The following is a 16,325-nucleotide window of genomic DNA, read 5'->3' on the forward strand; positions in this document are numbered from 1 at the left end:
GCATGGACTTCTTCCTTCCTTCATACATAGCAGCAGCTCTCTGAAAAGCATTATTTTCTCTAGTGTATTGGCTGAATGATACAACATTCCTGTCTGTTGTCAACTTCTGGAACTTCTGGAGCTTATCGAGGACTTCACAAGTGTAATCACCGAGTTGTGTCGATATTTATGTACAATCCAATACAATGAGCAGATCTCTGTTACTGGAGGAAGTTCAGAAGGGGGATGCATCATCCTGTTAAGTGAAGTCTATGAGGTCAGAGGGCAGGAGGAGGATGAGGAGGGACAGAAGCAGAAAACCACACAGATGTGCTGTAAGAGCTAATGGTAAGTTATTTACGGTTTATTCGCATCTTCTCTACTCAGTATCGCTGGACACTTTACTACAAAATGTGTGTGTGTCATGTTTCTTTGTGTTACCGAGACTTAGATAACAGAATCCTGCAGGAAAAAGAGCTGTAGGCTGAACGAGTGACTGAACGACAGCTATCTAGGATATGTGGCCCCATTTATTCATGCAGCACAAAGCAAGAAACAGAAGCAGAATACTCCTGGGGAAAAACAAAAATATGGCTGCTGGGCTAAAAAACAAGAGGTGAATATTTAAGGAGGACATCAGTATAAATAAAAACTGTTTTTTACCTAGTGAACCCTGCACTGAGCAGGGGGTTGGACCCGATGACCCTGGAGGTCCCTTCAACTCTACCATTCTAGAATTCTATGGGTTCGAGCCCTTAGGCTTAGTGGCCAGTGTCAAAACTGCAGAGTTTTAGATTTAAAAAAATATTATAGACATTCAAAGTTAAAAAAAATAATAATTCTTAAATATGATTGCAGTGAACTTCATTTCTGCAAGTGGATATTTTTGGTGGCATAATTCCTTTAAATGTACACACAAGGTTAGGATACAGCTGTCCGTAAATATTAGCGGTAAAATATGAAATACATATTATCCCCTCTCCAGCTTGTATAGAATGATAATTTATTTTTTGACACGACATTATAAAACACGCAACGATGGAGGAGAAGCTCAGGAACACGGCTCTGCAAAACACCCAATACCTTCAATCTTTGCACGGAAGACCGATATGTTTCCAGTTCAATGTGTCTCATAAATTATTAACCCCAAGTACCAAAACAAGCAAGTCAGAAGGTAAACATTGTAAGTCAAACCAAATTAAGAGCTGCTTCATTGATTTAACCTTGCAGCTATCGAGAATCTGCACTTCATTAGTAATGTGACTACTGCAAGTTAGAAAATGCGCCTAGAAATTATTCTTTACCCAATATATTTGGAAACACTTGAAAGGATGAAATAAACGATACACCCAAGAAAGAAGCAACAATGTAGCAGTCACTATCTACATCTAGAGTACAAGGCGGTATTTGGAAGGTGGCAGAATTGTGTAGGGGGGGGGGGGGGGGACAAGATGCACTACGCCGCTTTGGTTAATAAGAATATGTGCCCCAATTTCTGCAGACTCGTCTGCTACACTCAGCAATGTCATGGGTTAAAAAGCAGATTTCCAGATTGCACATACAGGGGAATGTCAACAGCTCTTTAAAGTGACAACTGGAGCACTTGCTGCAATTAAGGTTATCCTGGGGCACTTAAGGCTAATTTGCATATGGAATAAAATGTATTTACTACACAATAAAGATGCAGCAAAGGTACGCGTTAACCTGTGTCTAAGTCCTCTATCAAGTACTGGCAGTCATTTGATGGGCACATTTTTGCTGACTGCCTTTAACCCCTTAATGACCACCGATCCGCCTTTTGACGGCCTGTATCGGCAGTCTATTTATGAAGAGAGACCACACAGCGATCTCTCTCCCGACACCTGCCGGCAACAGCTTCGATAAGCCACGCAGCTCATTGGAGCTGTTAACCCTTTAAATGCTGTCAATTCTAATAGCGGCATTTAAATTCCCTGAACGATGTTCGGGGGTCCAGTACAGCTATTACATTACAACATACTTCAGGAGCGATCAAAGCACTGCAGGTTGTTGTCCCCTCCGGGGACTAAAAAAAAAAAAAAAGTAAAAATAAGATTAATAAAGTTTTACTAATTATACTAATTTAAAAAAAAAAAAAAAAAAAAAACAACCTTTTTCCATATTTATAATAAAAGAATCTAAATAATAAAACAAAAATACATATTTGGTATCACTATGTCCGTAAATGTCCGATCTCTCCAAGGAAAGCGTTATTTACCGAGCACAGTGAACATTGGCAAAAAAAATTAAGAATGCCAATAATGCACTTTTTTGGTCACCCTGTCTCCAAGATAAAATGCAATAAAAAGCAAGAAAAAAAGGTCATATGTATTCCAAAATGGAACCAACGTAAAATACAGGATGTCCCACAAAAAAAGAGCGCTCGCACAACTATGTAGACGGAAAGATTTTAAAAAAGTTATTGCGCTCAGAAGATGGCGGCAGGAAATAATTTAAAGAAGTGAAATATATTTGGAAAAAATAAAAGTAGCAAAGGAAAAAAAAAAAAAAGACTAACAAAAAACTTTGGTATCGCAGTAATCGTACTGACCCATAGAATAAAGTTATCATGTCATTTTTGCTGCAGAATGTGCACCGTAGAAACAAGACGCACTGAAAGATGGCAGAATTTAGTTGTTTTCTTTTTCTAATTTTACTCCACTTAAAATTGTTTTAAACTTTTTCAGTACATTAAATAGCACTATTGAAAAATACAACTCATCCCGCAAAAAAGAAGCTCCCATTCAGCGACGTCGATGGATAAATAAGCGCTGCAGAATAAGCTGGCGCTATACAAATAAAGTTTATTTATTACTAAATAAAGGAGTTACGATTTTTTAAAAGGGAAGGGGAGGAAAAAACAAAAAAAAGCTTGGTCACTAAGGGGTTGGTTAAGGGTGTATTCACACGCGTGAGTGTCATTTTGGTCAGTGAAAAACCTGACCATTTTCCATGGAACTTTCATGCAATTTTCTTGTGTTTCTTATTGCACGTTTTTCCTCTGCTCCACAGTTCCTGGTTCTTTACTAGAGATGTGCGAGCGTACTCGCTAAGGCAAACTACTCGAGCGAGTAGTGCCTTATGAGAGTACCTGCCCGCTCGTCTCTTAAGATTCGGGTGCTGGCGGGGGAGAGTGGTGAGTTGCGGGAGTGAGCAGGGAGGAGCGGAGGGGGGGGTGGGGGCCGTGGGGGCAGAGAGAGAGAGATCTCCCCCCATTCCTCCTCGCTGACACCCGAATCTTTACAGACGAGCGGGCAGGTACTCACATAAGGCACTACTCGCTCGAGTAGTTTGGCTTAGCGAGTACGCTCACTCATCTCTATTCTTTACCTATGTGGTCCCCATTGCTTTTCATTTTAAAGCCCCCATAGAAAATATTGGGCAATTTTTCAAGAAGAATCGCACAAAAGTAGGACGTTCAGTGAGTTTTCTAACCCAAACTATCAGTCCGAGAGAAAAAGAATGTGTGAATTAACCCATTCAAATAAGTTCTTTTCTTGTGCAAGTTCTGTTAATCTCAGTATCGGACAGAACGCATAGGGAAATTGTGCGTATATACACCATAAATTAGGGAATCCATTACGTAATAAACCCACTGGATCATCTGCCAAAGACATGATCAAGAAAAAGAAGAGTGCACCATTTGCAAAGCAGCAAGTCTCTTTCAGCTGACTTACAATATCATCCGATAGACCACCAAGATATTCTTCTTAGAGTTGGCAGTACTGAACCTTATTGGCCAATCAGCTGGGAGAGATTGGCTCCTCATCCCATACACAACTGCAACTTCTAGACTGGTTTTGAGAATAAGGGTACTTTTACATGGGCCGACTACCAGCTGATAAATCTAAAAGAGCCATTTCCCACAACGGTAGTTTTGTGTAAAATCGGGACCCAATAAGGTACTAAGCGAGAAATCGCTCATTAGTTTCTAGTCGCTTCATTTCAGGTCATTGAAACAAAGTGACTAATGAGCTACTTCTCGCTCGGTGTAAACCTGAAGAGAATCCTGGCGCATTCCGCCTCCATTCACTGAATGACTTTTGCGGCTATATGAGTAACACCAACTGCTCCTTGTAAAAGTACCATAAGACTCCAATAAGGACATACAATCTTATCATTGTGGTCGTCATAAAATAGTTGAGAGGTGTTGAGATAGAAAGTTCTTGGTTACAAGAGTGACTACATGTTCCGTTAACTTTTGACATGTCTCTATGACTTCAGACCCCTGCTGATCACTAGAATGAGGGGGCTGCCTCATGGGAGTTTCTATACACCTCTTAACGGAACATAATCAGATGCAGGAAGTAGCCGAAAACCAGTGGCGATGGCTGAGGGGGCACATCACTCATGTGAGCGCTGCAGCCCCATCATTCCAGCGATTAGCAGGGGTCTCAGCAGCAGGACATTCACTGGTCAATACTTTTGACACGTCTCTATGACATGTCAAAACTTAGCTGAAATTATATTTAATCATTAAACCAAACAAGCTACCCAAGATGACTAATTCTCTGATTAACGGATGACTGCAACATAGTTTATGCGAGTTCATAATCCTATAAAAGGCAACTATTCTTCTCCAGTTTATGACTACTACATATTAAATCATGCAATTGTGGGTTAAAAATCTACAAAATTGAGAAGGAAACTACACAATAAGACAAAAGTGATTCCATAACAGAATGGATCATAATGTAAAAATATAAGACAAGCTAAAGATCCAGGTTCGAATCCCAACATCAAAACTTTATAAAAACATATCCCATCGTATAGAAACAGTAAACTGCGCACTGAAAAAATACCGCTTATCCCCTAATCATGAATACAAAGCCTATTTACAAAGCACGCTAACATTCTCCCCCTAGAAAAGTCCAACAGGCAGTAAACACGCACAAGATTGTACTGAGACAACACCTGAATACCATGACCGGGCAGTCTCCCCTTATCAAGGTCACTGCACACGTCCGCCTTCCCTCCCGCACGCTCCAGACTACAGGAATTTCTTCCCCGTGATAATAGAAACATAGTCCAATGCTGACATCAGTATGTAAATTGCTCCTGGATTTAAGGATCTTCCAGATTGATATAAATGTAAAAACCCAGCAGAGGATAGTCCAGTGGCGCTGGCTTTGAGAAGTAACACTTGACAGGACTCTACGGAATTACCACCACCAATGCTCTGCTATGTGCAAGGTGAAGCTTTCCACTAGTGGAGAACATTACACTTCCACATGTCAAGGTAGAGAACACCTTTGCAAGGCTCCTAAATGCAGTACAAGAGTTACAGGTTTGACACCTCATTTTATGCAATGTTCTCGCTCTTAAGCCTCCTTCCAACGGACGGATTTCTGCCGCGTTGCCCGCAGCTATTAGGTTCTATTGAACCTAATAGCTCAATGCTCACGGTGCGGAATTCCACCGCGGAATTCCGCACCATGAAATCTGCCGTCCTCACCCGCGGCATGCTCTATTTGCCGTGGGTGTACGCGCGGACGGCTTCCATTGCAGTCAATGGAAGCTGTCCACTCACGCTATCTTCTGCTGTAGCACAGCGGAAGATAGCGTGAAATCGCCTCTCCGCCCACCGCCGCCGCGCCATGTGACGCTGTGGGCGTGTCTTGTGACGTGGCCGGCGTGTCACGTGACGCTGCGGCGCGTCACGCCGAAGCGTCATGCCGGACCCAAGACGCCGGATCCACTGGTAAGTATGGGGTCTCTGGGGGGGCGCCGTGACAGCCTCCGCCGCGGAATATTCCGCGGCGGAGCCAGTCACGGCCGTGTGCAGCCGGCCTTACGATACATGAATACTAGTGGCATAAGCCACAAGATAAATCCATTTTATTGACTTGTACTGAACATTGTTTGTTATAGTAGTATTTATTCATAAGAGTATACATCAACAAGGTTCTTGCATAGTAGCAGCTAATTTAACAGCAAAGTGCCCACCATCTAGCCCCCGCATAATGAGATGTTCACATCACTAAGAGCCATACATACATCTGAATGAAAAATAATGTAGAAGCACGTACTACTGCTTGATCTCCTATTTGCCTTCTAAAAAAGTGTTGTCAAAGATTGTTCCTTCTGTTTCTCCCTGTATATGATATAGGCAGGCATTTTTCTCTTTGTCTCTCTATGTATATAATATAGGTACAGCTACTACCATCTCCCTGTAGATATTGGCACAGACAGTGCCACCTCCCTGTCTCTTCCTGTAGATATTGGCACAGATAGTACTACCTTCTTGTCTTTCCCTGTAAATAAAAACAGAGCTAGCATCTCCTCCATGTCTCTCCCTCTAAATAACATAGGCACAGGCTGAGGTCTGTCCAGCCTCTATTTGAACACTTCTATTGAAGGAGAACTCACCACCTCCTGTAGCAACCTGTTCCACTCATTGATCACCCTCACTGTCGGAACGTTTTTTTTCTACCTGCCTGTCATGCCCTGTAAATATAGGCACAGATAATACCACATGCCTGTCTCTACCTGTAAACAACAGACACAGATAGCACCACCTCCCTGTCTTTCCCTGTAAATAATACAGGAACATATAATACTACCTCCCTGTCTCTTCCTTTACATGATGTAGGAAGATACCACTGCATTTCTGTCTCTTCTTGTAAATGACAGTACCGCTTCCCCGTATACAATGAAGGTATACGCAGCACGTACACTGCATCTCCCTGCAGCCTATTTAGTCAACACTAGGCAGTGAAAGTTCAAAGTCCCTAATAAATTAGTCAGTGGAAAAAAACACAAGGCTTCTGAACGCAGTGTCTGAAATATTAATCTTTCCGTTTCTAAGTGTTTTTTTACTACAAATAATGAATTGCATATGAACATGCAGATGAAAGAATTATGAGGGAGGGGGGAGGGGGTTCAAAAGCTTCAAAAATGAACATACAAGCCTGCCCTTGTTTTACTAGAACATTTACAATAAACCAGGAATCCTAGACTGGTAGAGCTGGAAGGGACCTCTGGGGTCATGGGTTCCAACCCCCTGCTCAGTGCAGGACCACCAAATCATCCCAGACTTCGCGAATCCTGCACTAGGTAATCAAACTAATTACCAGAAAATCAAACTAAATATTAACCAAGATGCCAACGTTAACTCTTTCCAACTGCTACCAGTCAAGTTGTCTGACAATGAACACATTTCACAGAAATTATATTTTGAAAGGAGGTCAAGTCCGGCCTCTACTGGCTGAAGTAGATCTGCAATGAATGTCCAATATCCGTATTTGCCCAGATCATGGGGTACAGGGTTAGTTATATAAACGCTGGTATATCTGTATTACAATAAAGCGTTGGGTTACTTACATTTGAATCAGCATCGGCATTCTCCCTGTAGATAAAAGGACACACAAGTTACTGTGGAATCTGGTGCTTGATGGCCAAATGGTCCTGTTCTCACACTCCCATCCTGTGCTTCACAAGATTTAGGTTTCAATAGCTAAACATTACATGATCTCTCTCCAGAAATGGCTACAAATACATTTATGGCTGCCTGTCCACGGGCGTTATGAAATCCCGCAGTAGATCTCCGCGGCGGGAGCTGCTGCCCGGGAGCAGGAGCCGGCAGACGAATCGCCGCAGTGAGCCTATCTGACAGATAGGCTCACCGCGGAGAATCGCAGCAATTCGCAGCATCCTGCAAATTGCCGCCAGCGAGCGGAGAAGTGCTATGATTCTCTGTTCGTGAATATGGGGGGGGGGGGGGGGGGGAGGAGCCCTTTCCATAGCAACGCTATGGAGAGCTTTCACTGCGTTCCCCACAGCCGGATTATCGCCGGGGAACGCAATGAAAATACACCCGTCCATGGGACTTACTGAGGAAGCCATGTACAGGACTCTATTGCATCAGTCCCATAGACACAGAGTGAAGCAGAAGCATATATGTGATCGACCTTTGTGCCATTCAAACTCCTCCCTTTGGTCATGCAGTGAGAAGGAATGGGGGCTCAGGACCCCTAATTTAATGATTGACTTCTGGGACACCCACCAGACATTTATTATGTATCCTGTTGATTAGTAAAACATTTTAATCTTGCAACAATCACTTAAAACATTAATGGGCCACTCTGGCCAAAGTATATTTTTATATACCTGCACACCTCACTTGATTGCCTGTCATACCCTGGAGGTCTACTCTGTGTATTGCAGTCACTTCCATGCAGTGCAGCCCCCTTTCCGATACTTATCAGGCACCATTTTGATATTTCTTTCACATCAATCCCATGATCGCATCAGAACAGCATCACATGACTAGTTACAAACCATACGATCTCTGCAAAATTGCCATTGACATTTAATTCTATATTCACCTAAATAAGCTACAGATCACAAGTACACAGTCAGGAGGATGAGCTGTGATCTCCTCTATTATAACTGTGTGATCATCACCAATAACTGTACCCCCTCTTAGCAGTTTTTATTATATCCAGAAACTACTTTTTACTTTTCATCTGCATGCGCCTGCCCGCGATAATATATTCTAGATGGGAGGTCTACACCCCAGCATGTTGCTGCCTTCACTAGCTCTTATTGATCAGAGTACATTTTCATTCCTGTATGGATTGCCCACTTGCCATGAACACTGCTATGTGTGCACTTACCACCCCATCTATACTTAGATACAGAGAAGCTTGAAAACTTTAATGCCCCCCTCACTCCTCTCCACCCTCTGATCTGCCATGTATCTCCTCTACCTCCATGCTGGTATCCAACACAGAGAGAAGGAAGAGGGAGAGCAGAGAGAGCCGACAAGGCCAGGAACGCTGTGTTGTCAGATCCAGCAGGAAAACCAACTACGAGAAGTAGTCACTCAAACTCCACTACAGCAAAATGCTAATTTGGAAAATTGGAAAATTTGGAAAATTCTAATGTTGACCATTTAGAAAGATGCCTAATTTTGCATTTAGGAAACAAGTGAACAAAAAAGTGCAAGGTGGCCATAGCTATTAAAAGGATTACATCTTCCCAATCTGCTCAAGATGAGACGCCCCAAAGCAACACTGGAGACCATTGACTAGTGCTGAAGCAACATGGCTACAGGTGATAAATACTACTCTCCAGTTTAGTAAATCAGAGAGAGAGGAGCAGGAAGACTAGATCTGAGGAAGGAGCTACTGTGCTATAGTTGACTTAATACATGCTCAGCTAACAATACTAACCCAGTGAATACTTACACAGACTCCGTCTCATCCTTCTTCTTGATTTTAGTTGGAAGGCCAAAAGTCTTTCTTTTCTTCTGCTTTACCCCTGAAACATAAAATAGTGGTATTGTAATTAATTCCATTTTTTCTTTAAAGGGGGTTCTCCTTCCACAAGTTATCCCCTATTCATGAACTCTATCTCTGGCGCTCCCACTGTCCACACTTCGGGACTTGCTGGGGTTGCATCTTCGGAATTGGTGGAGGTCCCAGTAGTTGGACCCCACCGATCAGCAAGTTCTCAACTATCCTATGGATAGGGGATAACTTGCTATGGTTCATTACAATATTATACAATAGAACGTACCTTCTACAGCAACTGCTGCATTGCACTCCTCAAATTCAATGGGACCTACACAAAGGGGGGAAAAAAACAAACGATTTCTCTTATTAGCTATATTAAAAGGAAGAAATACATGTTTGATCCCAATTATAAGCAGGTGAAACTATACTAATTTCTATGCAACAACCCCCCTTTTTACCAATAAACACAGATGCCCTGTCTATCAGCCCTGGTTAAAGTGTATGTATATATATATATATGCATACATTAACATTTCTCCAACAAATGCATAGAGAGAAAAAAACTAGATGAACGCGTCACTAAAGACTGTATACAGATTAATAGTTTCTTTTAAAAAAAAAATTCACTTTAATTAAAGCCTTTTTTAGCCACAATTTCAGCTTTTTATTTCCACAGTGATGCAGATGTGATACACACTCCTTCATCGCCCTCTAGTGTTCATCAGTTTGTAGGACATAATCATGCGGTGACTGACTAAAAAAAAAAAAAAAGACACTAATACCCTGTTTCCCTGAAAATAAGACATAGCATAATTTTCCAGAATTTTTGAGGATGCAAAATGATTTTTCAGGGTTTTTGAGGATGCTTGAAATATAAGCCCTACTCCAAAATTCAGCCCTGCTAACAGTTAATTTAAAAAGTCAATTTAAATAGTGTCCAGGAAGCTATACATGTAAAAAAGTTAAACCTTTTTGAACAAAAATTAATATAAAAGACACTGTCTTATTTTTGGGGAAACCCGGCACACAGAAGGGTGTTCTTCATACTTTGGGATTTGAATACATATTACACTGAATGTGCCTGATAAAGAGGGCTAGTAGCCTTAAAAGCTCGCGTATATATATATTATATTGCTGGACCACCAATAAAGAGATCACACATAGAATAATAATTTGTGTAATACAAGAGTATCTAACATGATAGATTTTTCTGACTACCATGGTACCACACTACTTTGCTCTACAACTGAACTACATAAAGGGAATACAATAAGGAATGATGAAGACACTCCTATCTATAAGCCCTTCACATGTACTGCATAATGAATGCATCTCACATCTTTGTCTATACAGAATGTTCACAGGCTTGTACAAATAGACGGTGGTGCGATGCCACTGCAGCGCCCTCTGTTGGAAGGTGAATTCCTACACATCAATATCTGACCTTTTAACAGGTCTTGTAACATGAGTGGGAATAGAAGTCAAACCAGAGGGAAACTGTAACCATGTACAGACGAGCTCTTTGAGGGGTCTTGGCCACTTCATCAGTATGGAGTTGGTTTCTGGATGGCTGGGTGAGAAGCTTGGAGAACTCAACATCTGATCTTCCCAGAGGAGCAGTGCCTGGCCTGTAAGTCTCCAACAGCGGCATCGTACCAGCGCCCATTTACAAACATATAACTAGTAAGTCATGTTTAGGGTTAATTAACCATTTGTGTGGTTGGCATTATTTCAGACTGCCTACAGCTCGGCTGTCGCAAGGCAAGACAGCACAGAGAAACTTGTAGATCAACTATTAACCATTCCTGGCTGCACATATGCAGGCAGAAGGAACCATTGAGGAGGTTTTTCCAAGTATTGTTAAAAGTCTGTTCCTTGTGCAGTAAAATAACTAACCAGCGCATACTCATTTCCCAATACCCATTAGAAGCCAGAAGAAACGAGTGTTGCCTCCCTGGCCTCCTAGAAACCAAACTCTTCCAGTACCATGGACTTAGAGCTACAGGCTGGGTCAGACTGGCCAGAAGACCCTCCGGTGGGCGAAGACAGACAATAATTAGTTCTAAAGATCTAGCAAAAAGAACCCTATGGAGCAGAGTCTTGAGTCTCTAGGATGCATTTCTTAAGCGATGATTAACAACTAATTGGATCTTAAGACTCTCACACAAGTGGGTTTTTTTACCGCGAGCTTTGTGCGCGCAATATGCGTGAATAAACTTCAGATTACATGCAACGTTGCACGTAAAATGCTCCATCTCGGCATGTATTAGGCATGCACACATGCTAAGGTTAGTGTAGGAGGGTTTGTCCTCACGCAGATGTATGTAATGCAGCAGAAACACCCGCGGAGCGCACGAGAAAAGATGCCTGTGTGCGCGCTAACATGTCCTGTGTGTACAATGATAAAGAAAGATTACCGTGCAATTATAAAGTGGCGATGTTCTATAACAATGGGAGGTAAGCCCTTAAAGTGTCAGCAAACTTATGACATGCCATAGTGACATGTATGCAGTGCTGATTTATGGGTGTCCAGGCAAAGAGTCAAAAGTGTTCATCTGAAGGGCTTCTGACTCTCCTTGTAGTGTGTATGGGCTTAACGGGAAGTCCATGAGGTCGTATACTAGTAATCCATGAGGCACAGCAATTGGTTGAGCGTCTGCCTTTCTTTTAATGATTAGTAGATGTCTCAGCGTCCCGCTGACCCCACTTATCAAAACTTGTTACGTGTTACTAGAACATGTCAGAAGTTTATAGAAAGTTTAGTTACACTTGAAATAAGTTTTCTGAAACTTTGTACATAAATTAGCCCCTTTATTGAAATAAATTCAATTAAGTGTTGTCCATACCAATACCACACACGCCGCCATAATATTGGATGCCGAAGTCATGTGACCATATTGATCCATGATGCACAACAACACTGCTGCATGGTTTTACACACTTCGGGGAAATTAAGTACTGATCTGTACAAACAGGCAGCTGACGAGATAGCGAAGCACTGTGGGCAAGAACTGCAATGAGTCTACTTCTTAACACAAAGACTTTATTCACTTTCTATATGTGAGTTCCTATTTGCATGGACCTAATAGTGAGATTTTCAGAGCATCCAGCGCGCACAAAGCATGCTCTATGCCTGAGCAGCTAGCATAAAAGAAAGGTGGGTTGTTTCAATATGTTCAATGCAGTCAGGAAAATGAAACATTATTTTCTAACAGGATTATGCACGGAGTGATTGAGAAGCTCTTTTCACATCTCCTGTATGCGCTTCCCATGCCACAGTGAGTGGCAAGGCTTTGCGTGCCTGGCATGGTGCCAGTTGACAGCCCAGCTGGATATCAGTGCACATCGTGACCCCCCTCCTGCAGCGTGTCACTTCGGAATCGTTTCCGCAGTAGAAAGTTTATTCAACCTCTCTCTGGAAATTCAGTGGACCGGCCATCATTCTGCTATTTAATCAGAGTGGGACATTTTATTTTTCTGACAGCACTAAAGCCAGAGAGCAATTCCTAATGAACAGCTTGATACAAGTGGAATTTCAAATGTTTTAGCCTCAATTAATTCTGCTGTCAAAACAAATGACTGCTCTTAGCTCTGCGATGTTACCGCTGGGTCAGTAAGGGTCAGGACTGTGAGTACACAATCAAGCTATTTTTCTGAATTTTTATGCAAGCTTTCCAGATCGAGAGCGACGATGGATTTAAAGTGCCCTATGGACAAACAATACACCTGCATTCCCATCTTAACTGCTAGGGCGTTGGAATGGGGACTGGACAAGCAAAGCTCTCATAGACACGCACACCCTAACAGACAAGCACCCTTATGTAGCACGGTCACCCGCAAGTAATTCACATTCAACGTATTGCTTTCGGACTGCAGCAAAAGGGGCACAAAACTACATTTCAGGGAGACGCTATTATATATGTTTTCACTTTGCATTTTGTTAGTTGACAAAAATAAACTACCCTGTCTTATATTAATTTTTGCTTAAAAAGAGGCACATTGTCTTATTTTTAGGGAATATCTTATACTCAGCTAGCAGGCGCCGTCCGGGTCCCTCCCACTGGTGTCAACAGTTCCTGCAGGCTTACATGCAGTCCTCAGCGCCAACAGAGCATTGTTTGTTGGTAACGGGGTTTGAAAACCCTGCCTCCAGCAAGCGATTGCTCTGATTGCTTCTCGAGCTCCGCGGCTCAGCCGATCAGAGTCAGCGCTCAATGAACCACAGCCAGTTAATGCGATGCTGTGATTGGTTCTTGAGCACCATGACTCAGTCAAACAGAGCAATCACTTGCTGGAGGCAGGGTTTACAAACTTAGTTATGAGCAAACAATGCTCTGTCAACGCCAACGACTGCACAGAAGCATGCCGGAGCACTGGAGACCAGCGGGAGGGATCTGGACAGCGACTGCAAGGTGAATATTGCTTTTTTTCCCCATGTAGTGTAGCTAGGGCTTATTTTTGGTGTATGGCTTCTATTTCAAGTGACCACCCACCCCACACACCAAAAAATTAATTAAAGGGGTTGTTCCGAGAAAGCAAGTGGGGTTATGCACTTCTGTATGGCCATATTAATGCACTTTGTAATATACATCGTGCATTAAATATGAGCCATACAGAAGTTATTCACTCACTTGTCTCCGTCCTCGCGCTGTCTCTGCGTCCCCATCACCATGGTGCCGTCTAATTTCTTCCTCAGCAGTCTGTTTTAGGCGCGCTTGCGCAGACTGTCCTCTCCCCGCTGTGAACGAGCCGCTCCAGCGTGCCCGCGCGATACAGCTCGTCTGCGCATGCACAGACGAGCTATCACTGCACGGGAGCGGCGTTTCATTCAGTACAAGTGCACGCCTCCACCAATGACATCAGTCACCTGCTCACGTGACCGGCGTCTCGGGAGCGCGCATGAAAGCCTCCTGGAAGCGCGGTGCACCGTGGAACGCACCCTGGGACATCACAGGCGCCATCTTGGAAGAAGAACTTTATAAGTTATTCTTTCTTCAAAACGGTAAGTAGGAAAGCGGTTTATAACCGCTTTAAAGGGCTGCTTTATGCCGGGGGGTGACAGGGGGAATGGGCTAATAGTAAATTTTGAGGTTTTGGCTCGGGACAACCCCTTTAATTTAAAAAAAATATGGGTAGAGCTTTTTATTGGGGGTAGGTCTTATTTTCAGGGAAACACTATTAACACTTCTATTTTTGGAGAATTCTTACTTTGCAGCATTTTTTCCACACCTGTCTAAAACTTTTCGCACAGAACTGTATATAGAATCAAAGTGTAGTAATGTGGTAAAAGTATAATATTAAAATGCTTTTAATAAATTACAATAAAATAGAAGATACGTGTATCAAGTAAAAAAAATGACACCGGTCAAAAATTGCCAAAAGGTTGAAATCACAATTACAAACATGCACAGGTAAATCAACTATATGTACTCTACAGATGATTGGAACTGCAAAGATATGTTGGTCACATTAGTTCCACAGCAGTCTCAATATGTAAATTCCTATAGTACAAAGATAAAATGGAACAATCTTACCGATGAAGAGGTATACACCGTGACTATATGCTATGATTATGTAGTTCCACCACAGTCCCAATATTTAAATTCATGCAATACAGGAATAGGCAATAATAGGGGAATGATATCTAGCTAGCCCTAAAGTCAAGATATGGGGACCATAGCCCTGAAAAGGGCAACCCCGTGCGAGGTGTAATCCAAGTTAAGTAGCCTTAGGAAAAAATCTAATTTTTAATCTAAACTAGATTTTATTATAATTCCTCTTCTGCATTACTACATTTTAAAACACATGGTTTCTCATATGTTTTTGTTCAACTTTTTCAGAACTCCTTTTGGAAAATGTTACTTATATGCCAATGAGCTTGCTGGCGAATTTCACAAGACCCTTTTACATACAAAGATAAATCACTTAAATGACTGAACGAATTTTGTTTTGCATAAAATTCCACATACAGATAATAGCTCCATTTCCCTCATTAGCTTTGTAGAAGGAGAACTAGTTGTTTGCTCATGGGCGTGTGTTTATGCGAGAGATTATCTGGCCAGCAGGATTCCATTGTCTTCTCCCAGCAGAGTAAACAGTGTACTCATTGTGTAGGAGTACATTGTTTACAATGAGTACACTGTTTAGTTGTCAAGCCCCTCAAAATACTGAACGATTTCCATTGAAAATGAGCGAATTTTGAACGGCCTGACAACTATTTTTATGCCAGCTAAAAAACAGCGCTAAACGACAAGTAAACGACTAGTGCACAACTGCCCGCGTTTACATGAAACGATTGTTTACTTTTGGACCTTTGAACGAATTTTGAGTGATAATTGTTGCGTGTAAAAAGGTCTTAAAAGAATGTTCACACCGCATTATTGCACATACTGTGCGACTCCACTCGGGGGTCCGTACGGCTGCTGAAAACACTGCCATGATGGAACCCCCAGATGGAAACAAAAGGAACCATTCACTTCTATTGTGAATTGCAAACCTCTTTGGTGTTTGCTTTACAAGTTTCAGGATTGTACATTTCTATAATTAATGGGGTTCTCAGTGACTTTGATTATTGATGCCCTATCTTGGGATAAGTCATGAATGCTTGATCGGTGGGATCCCTGTCAATCAGCTGATGATCAGGCCCGCTGTCAGTTTGTATAGCACTGGCAGTAAATACTGCTGTCCATATTGCAGCGGCCCGTTAGGCAATGCAGGTAAAGCTCCCTTTAAATTCAATAGGAGCTGTGCTTGTAGTACCAAACCGGGCTGCTGCACTGTTGACAGAGTGGACTTCGCTGGAAGCAGACGGCTCTGACAGTGGGCCCAATGATCTGTGGGGACCCTGAACAGTAAAACCCTTCTTAACAACTACTGATGATTATCCTGAGGATAGGTCACCAATAGTAAAAGTCCTGGAGATTCCAGTTAAAAAATAAGTACTATAACTGAAATTTGTAAATTAAGGGCTTTTTCCCCCAAGACTTTGATAGTGATGGTCCTTCAGTACTAGGTGCTCCAGGACGCATTGCGTGCCCTCCAGTGTTTACCAGCACAATGCAATATGTTTTGTAGTGACTGTGCCTGGTT

At 42.3% G+C, this 16,325-nt stretch overlaps 1 protein-coding gene across 1 annotated transcript in view; it reads right to left on the bottom strand.

The window, feature by feature from the left end:
- FCHO2 (FCH and mu domain containing endocytic adaptor 2) overlaps positions 1-16,325 on the bottom strand; it is a 127,560-nt gene that overhangs the window by 33,718 nt on the left and 77,517 nt on the right. The window contains exons 9-11 of the mRNA XM_066602917.1: positions 9,520-9,564; positions 9,189-9,261; positions 7,321-7,345 (exon numbers count right to left, since the gene is read on the bottom strand). Of these exons, the coding sequence (XP_066459014.1) occupies positions 7,321-7,345; positions 9,189-9,261; positions 9,520-9,564 (143 nt within the window). The remainder of the gene's footprint in view (positions 1-7,320; positions 7,346-9,188; positions 9,262-9,519; positions 9,565-16,325) is intronic.

The sequence above is a fragment of the Eleutherodactylus coqui genome, chromosome 5, assembly GCF_035609145.1.
Source record: "Eleutherodactylus coqui strain aEleCoq1 chromosome 5, aEleCoq1.hap1, whole genome shotgun sequence".
In the NCBI taxonomy this organism is placed as follows: Eukaryota; Metazoa; Chordata; class Amphibia; order Anura; family Eleutherodactylidae; genus Eleutherodactylus; species Eleutherodactylus coqui.